This window comes from Littorina saxatilis, linkage group LG7 (genome assembly GCF_037325665.1).
Source record: "Littorina saxatilis isolate snail1 linkage group LG7, US_GU_Lsax_2.0, whole genome shotgun sequence".
Lineage (NCBI taxonomy): Eukaryota > Metazoa > Mollusca > Gastropoda > Littorinimorpha > Littorinidae > Littorina > Littorina saxatilis.
This window is the reverse complement of record NC_090251.1, coordinates 57,511,458-57,536,621: the sequence shown is the minus strand read 5'-3', so window position 1 is coordinate 57,536,621 and position 25,164 is coordinate 57,511,458. Positions and strand designations below refer to the sequence as shown.

The window sequence follows — 25,164 nt, the reverse complement described above, 5'->3', positions numbered from 1 at the left end:
CAGTTTTACATAAGACAATCCCTCTCTCAAAATGAGTAGGTGCTCTGTGTGCACAGTGTGCATGAATGTGTTGATGAATTTATTTGGTAAAAGCCACTTTGGCTTTTTATGAACTTATTTCATCAAAATCATTTCAGTACCGACAGACAGGTGGGTACTGACACACTGACCGTGTACTAGGCAATCAGTTCAACGCAAATTAAAAAAATCTATTTGCTGTTGATATAATAAGTGTTAGTGAGAATCCAAGTAAGCTTATTAATTTGCTATCCTGCGTGAGTACATTCTACACTGCCCGAGTATAAGCTTAATGAACGCTCCCTGACATGCGCACAGATTTTATCCAATCATCTGCCCGCTTTTATCGAAGCGCGCGTGAATGCAAGTCACCAAGTGCCTCACAGAGCCACACTCACAGTTTGTCAACATGCAGAGACTACCGAGAGTTAAAAAGGAATTGCAGATGCTGCTGGAATCTCCTCCTCATGGGATCTCATGTTATCCAGTTTCTGACAACATTACTCAGTTTGAAGCAAGTGAGTAATCTCCTGCTTGCTGATTTTTTTTCTCAAGCTAAAAGTAAAAGGATAATAAGAAGTTGACCCGCCATCGGCTCGGTGTCTTTTTGTATGCACACAGCACAGGCATCACACCGCAGAAGGAAGCTAAGGCAAGTTCAGTGTACGTGCGGTCACGTGGTACGATACGGCCCCTCGAGTTGAAGTGTTGGCGGGCTGGAAGGTAGGATTTTCACTTAGTATTCAATATATACCAGTCATTCATAACTACTATTAATTAGATTATTATGTTTCTTACGATGCTAGCTTATCCCTCGGTCATTCCTGCTATGCTCAGTTCTTTGGTTTAGCAAGAAACGTCAATGAAAAATTCGAATCGCATGCTAAGGTCAAAGTGCACCCATGCTAATGTCAAAGTACAATTGACCCTATCGGTATTCCAAGCTCTCGTAATCTCTCGCAAACTTCAGACTAGCAAAGCATGCGGTACAGCGATCTCGTGCGAGCTGCACAAGCCAAGGTTCGAAGTTCTCGCGATGTTCAAAGCATAACAAAGAGCGTGTCTCGTGAGAGCTGCTCAGATACCGAAAGGGTCTATTCTTTCAGGCAGCTTTTTGTGCATTCCCTCGATCTATTGTACACTCTGAAACATTTCGAGAGGTTACAAGCTACCCTTTTTGGCTCACGAAGTGTAGCCTTTGCGTTCGTAACTTTTCTTTATCTTTACACCTGTTTCTTGTCCCGTTGTGCTCTCACACCGCCCCGTCCCTGCACTCACTGCTCCAACCTCCTCTGAATTTCGTTCCACTGCCAGATTTGTCGATTTTACAGACGCTCCAGGGGGGGGATGTCGGGTCGCTGCGGTAGGCTACCCTCGGAAGATGACACTGCACTTCTGCTGAGTCACTTCGACGGTGTTCAGTAGTGGGTGTGTCTTGAGCTAACAGACGCAGCCCACTACCTACTATGCCCCCTACTAACGACATTGACTTTTAAGTCGCGGAGCCAGACTGAGTGAGCGTCCCCTCCAGAAAGCAGACCGCCACCACGTCCCTCTGTCGACCCCCCAGAACGTCACACGTTGAAGACTGACAGCAGAACTACTATTCAGGGAAGGATCGAACAGGAACACTGAGACCAAGGTCACCATGAGAGCTCCGGGCATGAAGGGCCACAAGAGCAAGGACAATTTTTATTTTGGATGATTAATGAGATGAGGATGATTATAATGATGATGCTTTGGATTTCCAATTTTTGGTTTGAGACTACGTGACAGGGCAGCACTCTACGCTTACTGTCATAATATATCCTGGCATCAACCAGGCCCGAGAACTCCCGCACCTGCGGTGTTGGTCAGGTATACAGAACCTGAGCACCCTCAAAGTCGCATTCGTTAAGTGAATGACACTCGGCTGTGTGATCCCAGCCTTCCCATAGGAACCATAGCACTTCCACTCTGGGAAGGAGCCGACCGTAGCCCGAAAAACCCACATGACCCTGATGGGATTCGAACCCACGACCTCCCGATGCGCTAACCACTGCGCTACAGGGGCCGGTTGCACTTTGACCTTAGCATGGATGCACTTTGACCTTTGCATGCGATTCGAATTTTTCATTGACGTTTCTTGCTAAACCAAAGAACTGAGCACAGTAGGAATGACGGAGGGATAAGCTAGCATCGTAAGAAACATAATATAATTAATGGTAGTTATGAATGACTGGTACAGTAAAACCTGTCTCTAACGGACACCCTTTGGGAATGGTAATAGTGTCCCTATTAGACAGGTGTCCCTTCTTCACAGGTGGAGGGGCCGGGGCAATATTTTACAAAGAGCACGTAAAATGAACAAGACACTTTTTGTCAGTCCTGTAGTATGTATTTATTGGATTGAACATGAGACTCACTGAAAATGTGAGTAAACAAATGATACATGTAGCAAACAACAACAACAACATCCCCCCCCCCCCCCCCCCCCCCCCCTACCCCGTTCCCTACACACACTGTGCATTCAAACTTACGCAAGTCGGACGTCACAAAGCTAAAAATAGCTGACTCTTCATCAGTCATTCAACGGGAAATTCCGCAGTGTGTCTCGACCAAATTGTGTCAGCTCTTGTTTCATTCAGTTTTTCTAGTCTCAGCATAAATGCATGGAACAAAAATTTAGCTGTGTTAACTATTGTTTCCTTCGAACGATTGCTTACAAAGAGAAAGAGATCATCACGTCTTCTTTTTCCGATTTGATCCTCGCGATCTGTGTTTTACCACATCCCATCTCCTTCGCCACATCTCGGCATGATTGGCCGCTATCTAGTTTTTTCAAGGCAGCGACACGCTGCTCTAAAGTCAACGCTTTTCTTTTTCCTGCTGGAGATTCCATTTTCAAACACAGTAGTCTACTGTTGCTTTTGGTTGTGACTGTATCCACAATGCGGAAAAGCGAAAGTGAGCGAAGCGAAAGTGGGTCTCCATCTAAACAAGCCACTGATTGGTCAGAAAAGGGACAGGACAACCAATCAACAACCATTTGTGCTACGGCTACGGCTGCCGAGCACTGTCTGCATAACAGTCGAGTTTTCGAAGTTGCGTTTTTATACATGTACGTTGTGTCCGTTTGTGACAGTGTTTACACTTCCTACGGTCCGAAAAATCGTGTCCGCGTCCGTAAGTGGCAGGTGTCCGCCCGTTAAAGGTTAGTTATTGTTGAAATCGTGTTCGTGCCATGATAAACTGTCCGTATGTAGCAGGTGGCCGTTACAATAAGGGTCCGCTAGACTCAGGTTTTACTGTATATATATGTGAACAGCTCAGATCATGGGCAATTTTAACACCTTCACATTTAAATGCTTATTTTATAGCCATCCATTGAATTGAGAAGAAAACAAAGCATACTAAACTGCTAAGCATGAATCAAACAATAAGAAAATAAAAAGAACCAACAGCATCGTTTTGTATGTGTGGGTAGTAAACACGTTTTATTTACAAAACACGGCGGAAAATGGCGACAAATTTGTTGCACAGCGACAGGTCACTTTCTTCAACCAAGGCCAGTACTTTCATACATGACAAAGGAAAGCAAATATGGCCTGAATAATAAAGTTATAGTGTTCCTTTGCGTGTCTGAGTGATAAACTGTTTTAACCAACTATCTTCTGAAACGTAATTGCACTCAGCAGATTTGTCTTCCGCTCATAACTTTCGTGTCACACGGTCTTTGCGACAAACAGATAGATCGCATTCTCGCAGAAAATCATTGACAACACAGACCAGTCATTTTTAGCATTGCATTTGGGAAGGGCTACTATTATAGTGTGTTTTAAGAAAGAAAAACATCACAGTATCGGCAGAACACGACCAAATGAGTTTTCGTGTCACAGCGTTATGGGCGTGAGATTGTTTAGACTTTTTGTTCTCACACTGTAGCAAAATCATTGACAACACAGACAAGTCAGTTTTAGCATAGACATTGGGAAAGGCTACTATTATAGTGTGTTTTAGGAAAGAAAAACATTATAGTATCAGCAGAACACGACCAAATCATGACAAATGAGTTTGCGTTTTGGGCGTTATGGGCGTTTTTTCACACTGCAGATCATATCTCAAAAACTACGGAGTGGATCTTTATGAAATTTGATATGGATATTTTTGACTGGATTTTCTCATAGAAGGTTTTTCCGTTTATTGATAGGACAGTTTGATGACGTCATATTTTACCGTTTGCCAAAAGGTCGAGGCAGCACTTTCACAGTTACAGTTTTTTATCAATTTGATCGAATTTCTTATCACACAATCTCAGATCTAGGCCGGATTATGGGATTGCATTTCATGGTCACTTAAAGTTTTGTTATTGAAATGTTTGTTCGAAATATGTCATTTTTTCAAATTTTTAAAAACTAATATTTGAAACAAAAAAATTATATTGGTGTATTCCCTATTGCGTCCTGTATCTAAAACTATATAGTTTTGTTGTTTTGTATTGATAATTATGCTTAAAAATGAAGAAAACCGATAAATAACCACTATCTTTATTTATGAAAAAAGACACTTAAAAACAACTTCTATCTATTCCTTACCATTTTCTGATTCCAAATATATATAGTTTCATGGTGTTTGACGTTGAAAATAGGCTAAAACTTAACAAACTCGGATCGTTGAATGGAAATTATACTTCCAAGCTCCGTGCAGCTGACAACATGATAAAAACACGTCATTTCAAGTGTGGAACACCCTCATGACGTTATACTGAAAGGTGATGAATTATGGCTTCACCTTGCGATGTTTCATTTCAAACATGGTAACATTTTTAAAGGGGTTTCTTTCTCAGATTTCTGTTTGCCCTCTGTCTGTCTCTCTATGTCTCCGTCTGTCTGACTGATTCAATTAAATGTGTAATTACTTAGTTTTGCAAAAGTCAAACTAAGTAGGATATACCTAATTGATTCAGGTCTCTAAATTCTTATTGTAAAATTGTGAGTTTTATTCAAAACAAATTTAATTGGTGTTTTAAACTCAATAATGGGGCATGCTGTGATGAGTAGAAGAATGTGTGCTTACGAGCAGAAAAAGCCCATCAAAGTCAAGAATCGTGTTTTTCTTTTTCTATTTTCACCTTGTAGCTTCATACAGACACTAAGCAACAGTGTAGTTCCACTTCCAGTGCAATATCTTGTACTTTAATTTTGACCATCTGTGTAACACTTTATTGACCCATGATCTGAGCTGTTCACACATATATATTGAATACTAAGTGAAAATCCTACCTTCCAGCCCGCTAACACTTCAACTCGAGGGCCACGTGACCGCACATATACTGAACTTGCCTTAGCTTCCTTCTACGGTGTGAGGCATACGAAATAGACTAGTAACCTACAAGCCCGCCCCCCCCTAAAAAAATCTACTTCATCCGTATCGTGTTTACAAAATGAATCGCTTCGAGCCATGTGAGACAATGTGGGTGAGCTCCATTTCGTGTTCACTTCTCCAGGCCAGTTGACTCCTAGATCCTTGTTTGGCCTTCTTCCTTCACTTTATCTGCAAATTATATTGTTTTCTTTGTTTTCTTTGTTTATTATTTAACCACTTTAGGGCCAGGAGTAGAAAAAGCAAATCACTGCTTATTCTATTAGTATTACTCTCGTTAAATAAATAATTGTCAATGTCATTGAATACATCATTACATACATGTGTATATATTTTAACATTTAAAACAAATTTGTTTCAGAAATATTGGGAGGAGAAGGTACACCATACTTTGGGGGAGTGTTCAAGGTGCAGATTGATCTCCCTGAAAGGTATGCTTCAACCTTCATAATATCATTTCGCACACAGACATGTATTGATCGAGTTGAACATGCTGCTTATTCAAGTTATTGTTACACTTACTTACAGCGCTCTCCAAGTTCCAACCTGTGCGTCCCTTCGTACTGTCATCTGTAGTCTGTATACACTAGGGATTGTGTAATAAAAGGGAATATTAAAGTATTAACAATAACAGAGTTTCCGGCTTCAAGACTTTCATCACTGCTTCCTTCTTAGGCAAATGTCAACTTAGTTAATTAATATGACGGCTTTATTCATAAGATTAAGAAAGAGGTCTTTTGTTCAGTTCCACACCCACTGGGTACATTATGATGCTGACTGTGGATGGTAATTTGCATTTCAATTATGAAATTTATGTAACTACTAAAAGTTTTGCAAACAGAAAGTAAGTCAACTCTGTTTTTTAGATTAATCGCATTGAATGAAATTGTTAATGTTGCTCACAAACAGGTACCCTTTCGAGCCCCCGAAGGTCCAGTTCTTGACCCCTATCTACCATCCCAATGTGGACAACGCTGGGCGGATATGTCTGGATACACTCAAGATGCCACCCAAGGTAGGCTGCATTGAGTGAGAACAAACATTGTGTAGTAGCTACAGGATACACTCAAGATGCCACCCAAGGTAGGCTGCATTGAGTGAGAATAAACATTGTGTAGTCGCTACAGGATACACTCAAGATGCCACCCAAGGTAGGCTGCATTGAGTGAGAACAAACATTGTGTAGTCGCTACAGGATACATGCAGAGATTGCAGACTCTTTGCTGTGCTATGTGGTCATAACGCCGGAAGCAAACTGTGTTTGGTATCTTTACTGTGTGTACAGTTGTATTTGTACCACTGATTGTAGCTGCTTGTGACTGCTGTACTGTAAATGTAATACACTAATAGTAATACTCTAATAGTAATACTCTAATAGTAATACACTAATAGTAATACACTAATAGTAATACACTAAATGTAATACACTAAATGTAATACACTAAATGTAATTACCCGCTATTACGAGCTAGTCGTGTGACAGAGTTTTCTTGCACACGAGACTGTAGATGTTTCACGACGGCTTTAGCCGGAGTGAAACAGCAGCAGTCGAGTGTGCAAGAAAACTCTCTGTCACACGACTAGCTCGTAATGGCGATTATGTCTCACAGCTTCAACAGAGGAGAGAACAAACACGTTTTGCGTACTCACGCTTGATAAACCTAAACACAGGAGCAGCCATTGTGGAGAGATCTACTTTTTGACGAAAGTGACCGAACAACTATAAATGACGTCTCGGTATATGTGAATGACGTCACAGTCATCGTCACAGTCTGTATCTTTTGAAGCATCGCAATCTTCATGACGTCTTTCTGTGTCTGCATCCGCGAAATGTTTGTTCTTTCCGGGATCTTTGTCATCTATGTTCAGAACTCTGTCCTTATAGTGTCAGACTAACAGGCCTCCTGAGCGAGCCACTTTCCAAGGGCAGCTAAATTCGCGTATGGAAACAGTACTGTCGTCTGGGATGCCGTTTTCAGTATTCTGAGCGTTGAAGAATTTGTAAAGAGAAGAAACGATAACAGCAGGAGAAATAAAAGTCGTGTGTGCATTTTGGGGTTTTTGGGGGGACGATTTCGAGTTTGAATCCGTTCTTGCACATGCTCCAAAGCGTGTAACATACAATCTTGCACACGTTTGCTTTAGTAGTGGCAAAGAAGGAAAGCGTGTGACATACATATATATATATATCATTTTTGACTTTCAGCACCCCCTCCCGCCGTCTCCGATTTGTTAAATTTGGTGACGTTGTGGTGTCAGGCCTGGGCCTAGTCTGATACCAATTAGGCCACAAAAAAAATAGGTGTGGTTACGGTAACATAGCCCAAAAAAATAGGGTAGGAAGGTAGGCAATCACTTTTTTTTTTTTAAACTTTTTTTTCTAATGTGTACAAATTAAACCTACTTGACAGGGAAATAAGTGTGCGACTCGGGCGCTTTCGCTTTCATTGCGTTTTCTGCATTCGTTTTCTTGGTTTTTGTGTGTTTTTTTGACAAATGTAACAAGTCGCGTAAGGCGAAAATACAATATTTAGTCAAGTAGCTGTCGAACTCACAGAATGAAACTGAACGCAATGCCATTTTTCAGCAAGACCGTATACTCGTAGCATCGTCAGTCCACCGCTCATGGCAAAGGCAGTGAAATTGACAAGAAGAGCGGGGTAGTAGTTGCGCTAAGAAGGATAGCAAGCGTTTCTGTACCTCTCTTTTTTTTTTAACTTTCTGAGCGTGTTTTTAATCCAAACATATCATATCTATATGTTTTTGGAATCAGGAACCGACAAGGAATAAGATGAAAGTGTTTTTAAATTGATTTGGACAATTTAATTTTGATAATAATTTTTATATATTTAATTTTCAGAGCTTGTTTTTAACCCGAATATAACATATTTATATGTTTTTGGAATCAGCAAATGATGGAGAATAAGATAAACGTAAATTTGGATCGTTTTATAAATTTTTAATTTTTTTTACAATTTTCAGATTTTTAATGACCAAAGTCATTAATTAATTTTTAAGCCACCAAGCTGAAATGCAATACCGAAGTCCGGGCTTCGTCGAAGATTACTTGACCAAAATTTCAACCAATTTGGTTGAAAAATGAGGGCGTGACAGTGCCGCCTCAACTTTCACGAAAAGCTGGATATGACGTCATCAAAGACATTTATCAAAAAAATGAAAAAAACGTTCGGGGATTTCATACCCAGGAACTCTCATGTCAAATTTCATAAAGATCGGTCCAGTAGTTTAGTCTGAATCGCTCTACACACACACACACGCACACGCACGCACGCACACACACACACACACACATACATACACCACGACCCTCGTTTCGATTCCCCCTCGATGTTAAAATATTTAGTCAAAACTTGACTAAATATACTGTTCAAAAAAAGAAACGCATAGCTTGTAATATTTGGTTAATTTAGTTATATGGCTACAAGGATATCCACCAAACTGCAGAAAATGTTTATCTGGTCGTCGACCTTTCGTCCATTGCCACAAGTGAGCTCTGCACGTGACGCATGCGTTATCAGTGGCTACAATGTCAAAATTGCTCATTTGGCATGACCACTCGTCATGCTTCAGTGTAATCTCGTGAAACTCGGGGAATATTGAGCTCTCACCATGTCTTCCAAAACCCATAAAAGCGGATTGTTCGCCACAAAGAAATCAGACGACAATTCAGCGACGAAAGATGGCCCGATTGAGCAGAGAAGACCGCCAAATTGCATTGGGTCGTTTACAAGCAGGCCAAAGTCAAAGTGCAATCGCCAGGCACTTCCACGTGTCCCAGAGCACCATCAGTAGACTGTGGGTCAGGTTTCAAGCCACTGGCTCCGTTGCTGACTTGCCACGAGCGGGAAGACCAAGGGCGACAACTGCTGCTCACGACCGCTTCATACGGCTCCGCCACCTCCGGAATCGTTTCCTGTCGGCCTCATCTTCTGTCCAGGCTCTCCCCGGGCCACACCGATTATCGGACCAGACCGTGCGGAACCGCCTGCATGAAGCTGGTTTGAGAGCTCGCAGACCTCACAGAGGAGCTGTCCTCACCCGCCGCCATCGCCAGAACCGAGTGCAGTGGGGCAACCAGCACCTTCGCTGGACCGTCCGGAATCACTGGAGACACGTGTGGTTCAGCGACGAGTCCTACTTCCTGCTCCAGCGACATGATGGTCGGAGGAGGGTCTACCGGAGAGTAAACGAACGTTACGCGCCCAACTGTGTGGATGAGGCACCCGTTCATGGTGGTGGAGGCGTCATGGTGTGGGGGGCGATCAATACTGCTGGAAGGAGCACCCTGGTGCACGTCCAAGGGCGCATAACTGCCCAGCGATACGTGGAGGAAATTTTGCGCCCACACGCCCTTCCTCTTCTGGCTGACCAGGATGCCATATTCCAGCAGGACAACACCTCTGGGATGAATTGGACAGACGTGTGCGCAGGCGAGAAGAAGCGCCGGCAAATCACCGCGATCTATTGCAGGCACTTCAGGAGGAGTGGGACACCATCCCACAGCAAGATATCCGGCATCTGATCCAGTCCATGCCCAGAAGGTGCCGGGCAGTTGTTGCTGCTCAAGGCAGTCACACCCCCTACTGACTTGACAGCCTCGGCACCCAATCGTATTGATTGACTGATTGATTTGAAGATGCAAATGAACTGTGTGTGCATTCAACTGTGTCCATACCAAATTTCAAACAAATAATCTAAATATTGGATTTTCTGTTAATTTTTTCGAAAAATAAAACAAATTTGGCAAGTAGCAACTATGCGGGTTTTTTTTTAACAGTATATAATAAAAAAAGTTATAGGGTCGGCCCCTAAAAATAGGGTAGGTCGGGTTACCGTAACCACACCTATTTTTTTTTTAGGCCTTACCATCTCTGAGTATTCTGCCACTGGCCTTTCTGTCTCTTGTCATGGACATCACAGTTCTTGAGTTTGACTGTGTACACAGGCGGTGACCGGTCAAGGGGTCCTTGCGTTTCTCTGTGTTGTGTTGACCAACGCAGAAAGCTTGCTTTACATCAAATCAAATCAACTTTATTATCTCACATGGAGAAATTGCAGTTGCATGCTCTTGTTTGTGTTTTTGTTTTACTGTCTGTTATTTGGCTGCATTCTACAACTGCAACATAGAGCTGTTAAAGTGTGTACTCTATGTTTTCCATTGGGAGTGGATTTGTATGCCTTTATTCATCTTTGCCCCTTGGAAGTGTTCTTACTAGTTGATCTCTTTCCTTCGGTAATTTGAGTGCGATTGACAGGAAAGATTCTGCTTTGTTCACTTTTAGGTCCTTGTTGCTTTTGTTTCTTCCGTCAGTAAGTTGGGGTTGAGATGTGTGTCTATGTGCAGGGCGGTCAGTAAGTTGAGGTAGAGTCTGAGATGTGTGTCTATGTGCAGGGCGGTCAGTAAGTTGAGGTAGAGTCTGAGATGTGTGTCTATGTGCAGGGCGGTCAGTAAGTTGAGGTAGAGTCTGAGATGTGTGTCTATGTGCAGGGCGGTCAGTAAGTTGAGGTAGAGTCTGAGATGTGTGTCTATGTGCAGGGCGGTCAGTAAGTTGAGGTAGAGTCTGAGATGTGTGTCTATGTGCAGGGCCGTCAGTAAGTTGAGGTAGAGTCTGAGATGTGTGTCTATGTGCAGGGCGGTCAGTAAGTTGAGGTAGAGTCTGAGATGTGTGTCTATGTGCAGGGCGGTCAGTAAGTTGAGGTAGAGTCTGAGATGTGTGTCTATGTGCAGGGCCGTCAGTAAGTTGAGGTAGAGTCTGAGATGTGTGTCTATGTGCAGGGCCGTCAGTAAGTTGAGGTAGAGTCTGAGATGTGTGTCTATGTGCAGGGCGGTCAGTAAGTTGAGGTAGAGTCTGAGATGTGTGTCTATGTGCAGGGCGGTCAGTAAGTTGAGGTAGAGTCTGAGATGTGTGTCTATGTGCAGGGCGGTCAGTAAGTTGAGGTAGAGTCTGAGATGTGTGTCTATGTGCAGGGCGGTCAGTAAGTTGAGGTAGAGTCTGAGATGTGTGTCTATGTGCAGGGCGGTCAGTAAGTTGAGGTAGAGTCTGAGATGTGTGTCTATGTGCAGGGCCGTCAGTAAGTTGAGGTAGAGTCTGAGATGTGTGTCTATGTGCAGGGCGGTCAGTAAGTTGAGGTAGAGTCTGAGATGTGTGTCTATGTGCAGGGCGGTCAGTAAGTTGAGGTAGAGTCTGAGATGTGTGTCTATGTGCAGGGCGGTCAGTAAGTTGAGGTAGAGTCTGAGATGTGTGTCTATGTGCAGGGCGGTCAGTAAGTTGAGGTAGAGTCTGAGATGTGTGTCTATGTGCAGGGCGGTCAGTAAGTTGAGGTAGAGTCTGAGATGTGTGTCTATGTGCAGGGCGGTCAGTAAGTTGAGGTAGAGTCTGAGATGTGTGTCTATGTGCAGGGCCGTCAGTAAGTTGAGGTAGAGTCTGAGATGTCAACTCAACTCAACTCAACTCAACTCAAATTTTATTGGCTTCAATTTTCATAGAAGAATTTGTCTTGCGCTTGGGAGAAAGTAAGAGTATAACATATATAAAAACAGCATTCATATCACATGTGTGTCTATGTGCAGGGCGGTCAGTAAGTTGAGGTAGAGTCTGAGATGTGTGTCTATGTGCAGGGCGGTCAGTAAGTTGAGGTAGAGTCTGAGATGTGTGTCTATGTGTAGGGCGCGTGGAAGCCGTGCATGAACCTGATGACGGTCCTGACCTCCCTGCAGCTGCTGATGGCTCAGCCAAACCCCGACGATGCTCTCATGGCTGATGTGGTGAGTCGAGTCGCTTCACAATCCTTTGGGGTCTCCACCCCCACCCACTCTCTCAGGGTTTAATATTAGGCTTGAAACAAAATATCAGTGTTTCCCGTTCCCTGACTGATCCTATTTTGTTCCTCTCAATCCTAGAAGTAGAACTTTCTTTCCGGAACCTTCCAAAGAAGAATTAATGAAAATTGACTAAACTCAGTGGTGCAGATTTTACAAGAACAGCTACTCAGTACTCTTCTCTAACATCTAAGGGACATAGCTCGCACGAGTTTCAAATCAAATTAGATTTATTATCTCTAATCTGAGTTTGGGCCAATAAAAACCTAAAAAGCCACATGCATAATAAAAGAATAAAAACTTTAACTCCTTAAAAAAAACCTAACAGACCTACAGACCATAATTTGTTTAGCCATGTCATCCGAAACAAAACATTCCATTTTATGGGTCTTATGTAAAATATTACAGATAGTCAGATACACACATTATTCCTCCTCATGTCAGAATTCTTGTAAAAGCAGTTAAATGGTAGTAACTTTAGCAACTGCATGGTTACACAGCCTAGAGCCTGGAGTTGTTCACTTGATGTTGATTGTCTGTGGTTAATACTGTGTGTTGTTGTGCTGCAGGCTACAGAGTTCAAACACAGCCCAGAGCCTAGAGTTGTTGACTTGATGTTGATTGTCTGTGGTTAATACTGTGTGTTGTTGTGCTGCAGGCTACAGAGTTCAAACACAGCCTGGAGCCTAGAGTTGTTCACTTGATGTTGATTGTTTGTGGTTAATACTGTGTGTTGTGCTGCAGGCTACAGAGTTCAAACACAGCCTGGAGCCTAGAGTTGTTCACTTGATGTTGATTGTCTGTGGTTAATACTGTGTGTTGTGCTGCAGGCTACAGAGTTCAAACACAGCCCAGAGCCTAGAGTTGTTCACTTGATGTTGATTGTCTGTGGTTAATACTGTGTGTTGTGCTGCAGGCTACAGAGTTCAAACACAGCCCAGAGCCTAGAGTTGTTCACTTGATGTTGATTGTCTGTGGTTAATACTGTGTGTTGTTGTGCTGCAGACTACAGAGTTCAAACACAGCCCAGAGCCTGGAGTTGTTGACTTGATGTTGATTGTCTGTGGTTAATACTGTGTGTTGTTGTGCTGCAGGCTACAGAGTTCAAACACAGCCCAGAGCCTGGAGTTGTTCACTTGATGTTGATTGTCTGTGGTTAATACTGTGTGTTGTGCTGCAGGCTACAGAGTTCAAACACAGCCTGGAGCCTAGAGTTGTTCACTTGATGTTGATTGTCTGTGGTTAATACTGTGTGTTGTGCTTGCAGGCTACAGAGTTCAAACACAGCCTGGAGCCTAGAGTTGTTCACTTGATGTTGATTGTCTGTGGTTAATACTGTGTGTTGTGCTGCAGGCTACAGAGTTCAAACACAGCCTAGAGCCTAGAGTTGTTCACTTGATGTTGATTGTTTGTGGTTAATACTGTGTGTTGTTGTGCTGCAGGCTACAGAGTTCAAACACAGCCTGGAGCCTAGAGTTGTTGACTTGATGTTGATTGTCTGTGGTTAATACTGTGTGTTGTTGTGCTGCAGACTACAGAGTTCAAACACAGCCTGGAGCCTAGAGTTGTTGACTTGATGTTGATTGTCTGTGGTTAATACTGTGTGTTGTTGTGCTGCAGACTACAGAGTTCAAACACAGCCCAGAGCCTAGAGTTGTTGACTTGATGTTGATTGTCTGTGGTTAATACTGTGTGTTGTTGTGCTGCAGACTACAGAGTTCAAACACAGCCTGGAGCCTAGAGTTGTTGACTTGATGTTGATTGTTTGTGGTTAATACTGTGTGTTGTTGTGCTGCAGGCTACAGAGTTCAAACACAGCCCAGAGCCTAGAGTTGTTCACTTGATGTTGATTGTCTGTGGTTAATACTGTGTGTTGTTGTGCTGCAGGCTACAGAGTTCAAACACAGCCTGGAGCCTAGAGTTGTTCACTTGATGTTGATTGTCTGTGGTTAATACTGTGTGTTGTTGTGCTGCAGACTACAGAGTTCAAACACAGCCCAGAGCCTAGAGTTGTTCACTTGATGTTGATTGTCTGTGGTTAATACTGTGTGTTGTTGTGCTGCAGACTACAGAGTTCAAACACAGCCTGGAGCCTAGAGTTGTTGACTTGATGTTGATTGTTTGTGGTTAATACTGTGTGTTGTGCTGCAGGCTACAGAGTTCAAACACAGCCCAGAGCCTAGAGTTGTTGACTTGATGTTGATTGTCTGTGGTTAATACTGTGTGTTGTTGTGCTGCAGACTACAGAGTTCAAACACAGCCTAGAGCCTAGAGTTGTTCACTTGATGTTGATTGTTTGTGGTTAATACTGTGTGTTGTGCTGCAGGCTACAGAGTTCAAACACAGCCCAGAGCCTAGAGTTGTTCACTTGATGTTGATTGTCTGTGGTTAATACTGTGTGTTGTTGTGCTGCAGACTACAGAGTTCAAACACAGCCTAGAGCCTAGAGTTGTTCACTTGATGTTGATTGTTTGTGGTTAATACTGTGTTGTGCTGCAGACTACAGAGTTCAAACACAGCCCAGAGCCTAGAGTTGTTCACTTGATGTTGATTGTTTGTGGTTAATACTGTGTGTTGTTGTGCTGCAGACTACAGAGTTCAAACACAGCCCAGAGCCTAGAGTTGTTCACTTGATGTTGATTGTTTGTGGTTAATACTGTGTGTTGTGCTGCAGACTACAGAGTTCAAACACAGCCCAGAGCCTAGAGTTGTTGACTTGATGTTGATTGTCTGTGGTTAATACTGTGTGTTGTTGTGCTGCAGGCTACAGAGTTCAAACACAGCCCAGAGCCTAGAGTTGTTGACTTGATGTTGATTGTTTGTGGTTAATACTGTGTGTTGTTGTGCTGCAGACTACAGAGTTCAAACACAGCCCAGAGCCTAGAGTTGTTGACTTGATGTTGATTGTTTGTGGTTAATACTGTGTGTTGTGCTGCAGGCTACAGAGTTCAAACACAGCCTAGAGCCTAGAGTTGTTCACTTGATGTTGATTGTTTGTGGTTAATACTGTGTGTTGTGCTGCAGGCTACAGAGTTCAAACACAGCCCAGAGCCTAGAGTTGTTGACTTGATGTTGATTGTCTGTGGTTAATACTGTGTGTTGTTGTGCTGCAGACTACAGAGTTCAAACACAGCCTGGAGCCTAGAGTTGTTGACTTGATGTTGATTGTCTGTGGTTAATACTGTGTTGTTGTGCTGCAGGCTACAGAGTTCAAACACAGCCTGGAGCCTGGAGTTGTTCACTTGATGTTGATTGTTTGTGGTTAATACTGTGTGTTGTTGTGCTGCAGACTACAGAGTTCAAACACAGCCCAGAGCCTAGAGTTGTTCACTTGATGTTGATTGTCTGTGGTTAATACTGTGTGTTGTTGTGCTGCAGGCTACAGAGTTCAAACACAGCCCAGAGCCTAGAGTTGTTCACTTGATGTTGATTGTCTGTGGTTAATACTGTGTGTTGTTGTGCTGCAGACTACAGAGTTCAAACACAGCCCAGAGCCTAGAGTTGTTGACTTGATGTTGATTGTTTGTGGTTAATACTGTGTGTTGTTGTGCTGCAGACTACAGAGTTCAAACACAGCCCAGAGCCTAGAGTTGTTCACTTGATGTTGATTGTCTGTGGTTAATACTGTGTGTTGTTGTGCTGCAGGCTACAGAGTTCAAACACAGCCTGGAGCCTAGAGTTGTTGACTTGATGTTGATTGTCTGTGGTTAATACTGTGTGTTGTTGTGCTGCAGGCTACAGAGTTCAAACACAGCCCAGAGCCTAGAGTTGTTCACTTGATGTTGATTGTCTGTGGTTAATACTGTGTGTTGTTGTGCTGCAGACTACAGAGTTCAAACACAGCCCAGAGCCTAGAGTTGTTGACTTGATGTTGATTGTCTGTGGTTAATACTGTGTGTTGTTGTGCTGCAGACTACAGAGTTCAAACACAGCCCAGAGGATAGAGTTGTTCACTTGATGTTGATTGTCTGTGGTTAATACTGTGTTGTGCTGCAGACTACAGAGTTCAAACACAGCCCAGAGCCTAGAGTTGTTGACTTGATGTTGATTGTCTGTGGTTAATACTGTGTGTTGTGCTGCAGACTACAGAGTTCAAACACAGCCCAGAGCCTAGAGTTGTTGACTTGATGTTGATTGTTTGTGGTTAATACTGTGTGTTGTGCTGCAGGCTACAGAGTTCAAACACAGCCCAGAGCCTAGAGATGTTGACTTGATGTTGATTGTTTGTGGTTAATACTGTGTGTTGTTGTGCTGCAGACTACAGAGTTCAAACACAGCCTGGAGCCTGGAGTTGTTCACTTGATGTTGATTGTTTGTGGTTAATACTGTGTGTTGTTGTGCTGCAGACTACAGAGTTCAAACACAGCCTGGAGCCTAGAGTTGTTCACTTGATGTTGATTGTCTGTGGTTAATACTGTGTGTTGTTGTGCTGCAGGCTACAGAGTTCAAACACAGCCTGGAGCCTGGAGTTGTTCACTTGATGTTGATTGTCTGTGGTTAATACTGTGTGTTGTGCTGCAGGCTACAGAGTTCAAACACAGCCTGGAGCCTGGAGTTGTTCACTTGATGTTGATTGTCTGTGGTTAATACTGTGTGTTGTTGTGCTGCAGGCTACAGAGTTCAAACACAGCCCAGAGCCTAGAGTTGTTCACTTGATGTTGATTGTTTGTGGTTAATACTGTGTGTTGTTGTGCTGCAGGCTACAGAGTTCAAACACAGCCTGGAGCCTGGAGTTGTTCACTTGATGTTGATTGTCTGTGGTTAATACTGTGTGTTGTTGTGCTGCAGGCTACAGAGTTCAAACACAGCCCAGAGCCTAGAGTTGTTCACTTGATGTTGATTGTCTGTGGTTAATACTGTGTGTTGTTGTGCTGCAGGCTACAGAGTTCAAACACAGCCCAGAGCCTAGAGTTGTTCACTTGATGTTGATTGTCTGTGGTTAATACTGTGTGTTGTTGTGCTGCAGACTACAGAGTTCAAACACAGCCCAGAGCCTAGAGTTGTTCACTTGATGTTGATTGTCTGTGGTTAATACTGTGTGTTGTGCTGCAGGCTACAGAGTTCAAACACAGCCTGGAGCCTGGAGTTGTTCACTTGATGTTGATTGTCTGTGGTTAATACTGTGTGTTGTTGTGCTGCAGGCTACAGAGTTCAAACACAGCCTAGAGCCTAGAGTTGTTGACTTGATGTTGATTGTCTGTGGTTAATACTGTGTGTTGTTGTGCTGCAGGCTACAGAGTTCAAACACAGCCTGGAGCCTGGAGTTGTTCACTTGATGTTGATTGTTTGTGGTTAATACTGTGTGTTGTGCTGCAGGCTACAGAGTTCAAACACAGCCCAGAGCTGTTCCGGCAGAAAGCTGTGCAGTTCACTGCGCTGCACGCCAACCAGGGGGTGGTACAGGTGATTTCATTTCCAGTCCTTGCATTTCAAAGGTTACCCTATTGGTAGTGGATAATTACGCTTTTGTTATTTCTATTATGTATTATGATAGATACGTGAGAGCTACGGGGGCTGCAGTTTGATCCAATGAATGATAGTCTCAGACAGCATTCTCAAATCCTTCAGGGACATTATGAGATGTTTGGTGGCTTGTTGACAGACCAGCTTTTTTGTTGGTCCAAGGGGACCATATCGTCTTTTGTTTCATTTTTATCGACCAAGGCCGAAGGCCGAAGGCCGCGGTTGATAAATATGAGACAAAAGGCGATATGCTCCCCGAGGACCAACAACAAAATGCTGGTTTTTTTTGGTTGTGCAACAAAATGCACAATAACCCACAGGTAGACGAATTTTTAGAATCCAACTCCGGGCCACAAAGCATCGTCACAGTAGCACGAGATAACACGTCAAACTTGTATGTGACGTCAAACGTAGCTTGTTGACGCTTTTCTTCCAGTCTGAAAATGTACAGAGCTGCGATCATACCTGTAAGTTTAGTAAGTGTTGAGCATATTTCTTTTCTTTTAAGTGTTTATGACTTTTCGTTGTGGATTTTGCGATTACAGAGATAAGTTGCAAATTGACCATGAGTCGCCGCAGTAATTATCAAAATTGATTGGGTCTTTGAGAGTGAATGCTTACAATCGTTGTCCTCGGAAACACAAATCCAAAGTCGCGATGGTTCCACACATCAAACAATCAGCCTGATTGGCTTTTACTTTGACAATCCACGTTTCACCTGAAAGCTCAAACCCATTCACCACCTCGAGTTATTGCATGGGGAACACGAGATTTATTTCCCAGGTGTTTGTGAATGAAAACTCATGAAAATGATGACAATTGTTATTGTTGCGGGCAAGTGTTTTTCTGCATTCCCGTATACAACAGTGTAAGTTTTTGGGTTTTTTTCGAAGAGGATTTTAGTATTTTGTACAGGGTTTTACACTGGTGCTGTGCATATATTGCTGAATAAAGGACTTTTTTTTCTTTTTATATTTAGTCAAGTTTTGACTAAATATTTTAACATCGAGGGGGAATCGAAACGAGGGTTGTGGTGTATGTGCGTGTGTCTGTCTGTCTGTCTGTCTGTCTGTCTGTGTGTGTGTGTAGAGCGATTCAGACTAAACTACTGGACCGATCTTTATGAAATTTGACATGAGAGTTCCTGGGTATGAAATCCCCGAACGTTTTTTTCATTTTTGAGTCACTTGAGAAAAAGTGACTCTATGTAATCGGTCAGTGTTAGTCTGTCCGGCCGGCCGTCCGTAGACACCACCTTAACGTTGGACTTTTCTCGGAAACTATCAAAGCGATCGGGCTCATATTTTGTTTAGTCGTGACCTCCAATGACCTCTACACTTTAACGATGGTTTCGTTGACCTTTGACCTTTTTCAAGGTCACAGGTCAGCGTCAAAGGAAAAATTAGACATTTTATATCTTTGACAAAGTTCATCGGATGTGATTGAAACTTTGTAGGATTATTCTTTACATCAAAGTATTTACATCTGTAGCCTTTTACGAACGTTATCAGAAAAACAAGGGAGATAACTAGCCTTTTCTGTTCGGCAACACACAACTTAACGTTGGGCTTTTCTCGGAAACAATAAAAGTGACCGGGCTCAAATTTTATGTGAACGTGACTCATTGTGTTGTGAATAGCAATTTCTTCCTGTCCATCTGATGCCTCATATAATATTCAGAACTGCGAAAGTGACTCGATCAAGCGTTTGCTCTTCTTGTTTTGATAAATGTCTTTGATGACGTCATATCCGGCTTTTCGTGAAAGTTGAGGCGGCACTGTCACGCCCTCATTTTTCAACCAAATTGGTTCAAATTTTGGTCAAGTAATCTTCGACGAAGCCCGGACTTCGGTATTGCATTTCAGCTTGGTGGCTTAAAAATTAATTAATGACTTTGGTCATTAAAAATCTGAAAATTGTAAAAAAAAAATAAAAATTTATAAAACGATCCAAATTTACGTTTATCTTATTCTCCATCATTTGCTGATTCCAAAAACATATAAATATGTTATATTCGAATTACAAACAAGCTCTGAAAATTAAATATATAAAAATTATTATCAAATTTTTTTTTTCGAAATCAATTTAAAAACACTTTCATCTTATTCCTTGTCGGTTCCTGATTCCAAAAATATATAGATATGATATGTTTGGATTAAAAACACGCTCAGAAAGTTAAAACGAAGAGAGGTACAGAAAAGCGTGCTATCCTTCTCAGCGCAACGAATACCCCGCTCTTCTTGTCAATTCCACGGACACTGCCTTTGCCACGGGCGGTGGAGTGACGATGCTACGAGTATACGGTCTTGCTGCGTTGCGTTGCGTTCAGTTTCATTCTGTGAGTTCGACAGCTACTTGACTAAATATTGTATTTTTGCCTTACGCGACTTGTTTTTTATACTGCCATTTAGAGTCTGGAACCTTCAGTGTAGTACATAACATCTATGTCTGAAATATCACACCTTTTCAGTGTGTGTGTGTGCAACAAGTGGGTCAGTGTGTGTGCAATGAATGTATGCTGTTTCTCATTCTGTTTCTGACTGCATGCAATTTTTTTATACATCAGCCCCTGCAGCAGCAAGTGTCAGTGGCAGGCACCGCGTCCAGCGGGAACTCAGCGTTTCTTCACCACAGCCAGTTGCCCGGCAGCGTCAGCAGTGGCAAGCGACCCCCTCCGTCCTCTTCTCCTGCCTTGTCCGACCTCACCAACAAGAAAATGAAGACCTGATTTTTTTGTGTGAGTGTGAGTGTGGGCATGTGTACGCTGAGAAAAAACAAATCGGTGTATTGTGGTTAGGTGTAACAGCACACTTTGATAGTCATTGTTGTGACGGGCGAAAGAATACTGTCAAGAAATCGAAGACCTGATTTCTTTGTGTGTGTGTGTGAGCGGGCATGTGTACGCTGAGAATCATAAAAGTGTAAAGTTGTTGGGTGTTCCAGTACTCTTTAATAAGCTTGACTTCCGTGAAAAATTAAATTTTCGATGATTAATGAGATGAGGATGATTATAATGATGCTTTGGATTTCCAATTTGGTTTTTGAGACTACGTGACATGACGGGCGAAAGAGTTTTGTCAAGAAAACTAAGATCTGATTTCTTGGGCTCTGTCTGTTATGTGTGAGACTACAGCATTGGCAGAACATAGTTCGCATTGAGAACGACGGATGTAGCCATATATATGTCATTCTGCCCTGGTGTAGTTCCAAACTGCATGTAGCTATATTTCTATGCTTGTTGAGTTGTTGCTTGCGTTAATTAGAAAATGTTTTGAACAGAAATGGATTACTGCCAAAGCTTCTCCGTGTAGGAGAATGCATTTTTAGTTTCTAGCCATGTAAATGCCCTTTTGTATACATGTACAGAAATCCCTCTTTCAGCTCTGGCGCAGTGTGCAACACTAACAGTGTGCAAACTGTGACACACAATACAAAAATCAGTGCATTGTTTGTGGAACCCTTGTAATAACTTTCAGAGTAAAGAGGTGTGTTTGTTTGCCAGGCAGAATGACCAGACATGTGTGTGGTATGCAAGACAGGTAACCAGCTGGATTACTAGGCATGTATGTTTGACTCACTCTTGATGCGAGTGTAAGGTTTATTTTGTAGCCAACCTAGTGCTAAACGCATTATTACGCTTTACATGGTACATGTATCTGACATGCGAGGACACCTCCCTTGAAAGGACACTTTCTCTTGTCTCTGTCTATTATCTCTACTAAAATTATACCTGTTATAGGAGGGCACCTGCACTATGGGATGGTCCCAAGTGTCCTTTCATCACAGGTCCCACTGTACATTTTCTGTTTGCTGCAGATATCATTTTCATGAAGCCTTTGCTACAGATATCATTTTCACGAAGCCTGCTTTACGTGAGAAGTGATTAAATTTCTTCACACCATTTGCCGTGATCCGTTATATGATTTGCAGTGAAACTGCCTGCTCATGCAAGTCAGAATACTATTTAAAATTCATTTTGTAATTTGACGTTTAACTTCTGGTATCTTCTGACATTGTGCTGCCGATAGCTATACGTGTGTATGTTTGAGTCTCGGTGTGTGTTTGTTTGCTAAGAGTCTGCATGTGTGCGTGTGTCTGATCTGTCGTTTACACAAACATGAGATCGATAAGTAAAGTTTACTCTTGTTGAAAGCTCAAAGCCCTCCTCACAGCTGACTGGGTGCCCCCCGCGGGTTAGGGGGAAGAATATACCCGATGCTCCCCAGCATGTCATAAGAGGCGACTAACGGATTCTGTTCCTCTTTTTACCCTTGTTAAGTGTTTCTTGTATAGAATATAGTCAATTTTTGTAAAGATTTTAGTCAAGCAGTATGAAAGAAATGTTAAGTCCTTTGTACTGGAAACTTGCATTCTCCCAGTGAGGTAATACATTGTACTACGTTGCAAGCCCCTGGAGCAAATTTTTGATTAGTGCTTTTGTGAACAAGAAACAATTGACAAGTGGCTCTATCCCATCTCCCCCCTTTCCCCGTCGCGATATAACCTTCGTGGTTGAAAACGACGTTAAACACCAAAGAAAGAAAGAAAGCTGACTGGGTGGACATGATTCACATCTCCAACAAATTAGACACCCTAGAAAACACCATACTTCGCACTTTCCATCAATGCTCCCAACATTATTCACAGCATCAAAGAATTTGATCGGCAAGTGAAGACTTTGATCTTTCACAAGTATCGTTCACTTTGTGACAAAACGGACTATTCCGATCTTTTCTGTCAGTTGTGACCTTGCTGCAGCCAATACCTCACCTCAAGCTATCAATATTCACAGTTGAACTGTTGTCGCAAACACTCATATGATGAACCATGCCCAACATGTATTTCCACTGCTTAGTTTTTCTCCCTCGCCCAAATGAGTGCTGTGCCAGATTCAGAATCAAAGTCAAACAGAAAAAATAACATAAAAAGCACATGATACAGAATAGGTGACACACGTTCACTTACTTCTTCATTACTTTGACCCTGCAATTTTGTTTAACCTTTACCGGATCACGCGTTGGACTACACAGTCCGGATGATGGGTCGTGTACGAACAATACTTTCCAAAGAAGGATTCAACGTAAAAAGTATGGGTCATGCACAACCCACACCATCCGAATAGGGATAAACGTTTTGCCGCCCCTTGCAGGGTATGGGTCGTACACGATCCACGCCATCCCAATAAGGAGAAACAACGTAAAATTCCTTACGTAATTTCATGTGGGTGGATGACCCACATCATCCAGACTGTGTAGTTCAAATTACGTCATCGTTTCTTTACAAAGATAATCTTTCAAAGGTTGGGCAATGAGAAGGTCGTATGGTGATTAGAGATTACATGAAGTCTCAATTAAAAAGTCCAAATAGTTTCAGAGATAAAGATGATTTTGTGAGGCTGGGTCGTTCACCAAGCACGCTGAAGGTTAAGTGAGCTGGTCTGCATGGCGCTGAGAGCAGGTGGTGCTTTATGGCTGTCTGTTGTTTATCCATGGCTGTGCTCACATTGACTTTACACAAAATAACACACGCATGCAGAGCACATCAAAGACTTTGTGATGAAAATGTTGCATACTTTTATTTTGCTCATATACAAATCTGAGTATGAAGGAATGAAACAAGGACAGACAATAAGCTCCAACCCAATCCAATTACCATTTTTGACATCCATTATCACATGAGGGTTGTCTACATAGTACATACTTAACAATCACGACACCCTTGATTTTACAAAAAAAAATATAGGAGTTATATGTAGAGATAACTGCAGTCACACAAAAGAAATTGACATCAAACAACATGTTATAGAACCCGATATTAAGGATGAGCGCCGAAACACATTGAAAGTCAGCGTAAGTTCAATGCTACTGGCAAATGGTCTGCATCACACCGACAGTGAAAAATGCATCAGTTCAGTACGGCTGAACTCAAAAGTGTAGTCAAAATGTCCAACGCAGCAGTAATTGTAAGAGAATTCACAGCAAACTACCAAACTTAACTGTACAATTCATTTATTTTATATATAAGTAGATTACACATAAAGATAACAAAAATCATTTAAAAATGTTTCATTTTAATAAACGTGAAGCGTATGCTCTCTGTCCTGTGCCTTGTGACCCCAAAATGTCCTCACACAAACACCCCCCCCCCCCCCCCCCCCCCCCGAAAATAAATGACAAGGAATGAGTTGAAGCATGGTGCCAGGAGACTTTGTTCATTAAGTACTTTCTCAATACATGAATACATCCCATGACAACTTATCAATGATGAAATCCAGCAGTACATCAGGGGCTTGGTGACAATGAATTTGAAGTAACAGAGATACAAAATGAAACAGTCCATACACTCTAACCCAGAACATATGGCTGTGATGTTAAAAGAACTGAAAGGATACTCGTGGTTTCAGACGGTCATTTCTAGATTCTACGATCATTGCAGCAAAAGGCACTGAAAGTGTGCGGTGATGATCCAGTAACATTTTTTCCTGAAATGGGTCAATTCACCACAGAGAAGGCTACTGCAGTGGAACCCCCCGTTCAAGATCCCCAGTGTAAGACTCCACCTTTCAAGATCCCCAGTGTAAGACTCCACCTTTCAAGATCCCCAGTGTAAGACTCCACCTTTCAAGATCCCCAGTGTAAGACTCCACCTTTCAAGATCCCCAGTGTAAGACTCCACCTTTCAAGATCCCCAGTGTAAGACTCCACCTTTCAAGATCCCCAGTGTAAGACTCCACCTTTCAAGATCCCCAGTGTAAGACTCCACCTTTCAAGATCCCCAGTGTAAGACTCCACCTTTCAAGATCCCCAGTGTAAGACTCCACCTTTCAAGATCCCCAGTGTAAGACTCCACCTTTCAAGATCCCCAGTGTAAGACTCCACCTTTCAAGATCCCCAGTGTAAGACTCCACCTTTTAAGAAACTGCTTCCTCAGATTTTCTGTTAATAACCTCTGCAAATTTACCTTAATCTCAAGACTCATCTCATTTTAACTCATTGTCTCCCAGGTACGGATATATCTGTACCGTGACTCGTATGGCTCTGTCTGACCAGGTACGGATATATCTGTACCGTGACTCATATGGCTCTGTCTGACCAGGTACGGATATATCCGCTCAGACTGCATGTTAGCTTCAGTCGCTTCCTGTAACGTCCATCTAACGCCTGCATTCCAGCGTGTTGATACACAGTTACTACACTTTTGAATGACCTGCTGCAGCACAGCTGGTCTCGGCTAAACAACACTTGGTCAACATGGGTGGAGTAGAAAGTGTGTAGATGTGATTTTGTCCGAGGTCTTGCAAGGCAGTTCCACTGTCGCTGTACAGAAACTATCATTATCACGGAGAGCTTGCACACAAACAGGGGGCATCACTCATGTCTACATACATCTAAAACTCCTATTCCAACCTCCATCACCAAATATAAAAGCTACAAAGAAACACCACTCGAAACAATGTACGCTACTTTTACGTCTACCACTTA

General features: G+C 42.5%; 1 protein-coding gene across 1 annotated transcript; it reads left to right on the top strand.

Annotated features, from left to right (window-relative positions):
• The first annotated feature begins 166 nt into the window (after positions 1-166).
• Positions 167-21,584, top strand: LOC138971883 (ubiquitin-conjugating enzyme E2 T-like). The gene is made up of 6 exons (XM_070344725.1): positions 167-536; positions 5,741-5,810; positions 6,289-6,394; positions 12,068-12,166; positions 17,537-17,623; positions 20,250-21,584. The coding sequence occupies exons 1-6, from the start codon at positions 380-382 to the stop codon at positions 20,409-20,411; spliced, it is 681 nt and encodes a 226-aa protein (XP_070200826.1). The 5' UTR covers positions 167-379; the 3' UTR covers positions 20,412-21,584.
• The last annotated feature ends 3,580 nt before the right edge of the window (positions 21,585-25,164 follow it).

Excerpts from the sequence above, each read along its gene's own strand:
- LOC138971883 (XM_070344725.1), top strand. The coding sequence starts at position 380 with ATGCAAGTCACCAAGTGCCTCACAGAGCCACACTCACAGTTTGTCAAC. Across the intron at positions 5,811-6,288 it reads CAGATTGATCTCCCTGAAAG|GTACCCTTTCGAGCCCCCGA; the intron begins GTATGCTTCAAC and ends GCTCACAAACAG. Across the intron at positions 6,395-12,067 it reads CACTCAAGATGCCACCCAAG|GGCGCGTGGAAGCCGTGCAT; the intron begins GTAGGCTGCATT and ends GTCTATGTGTAG.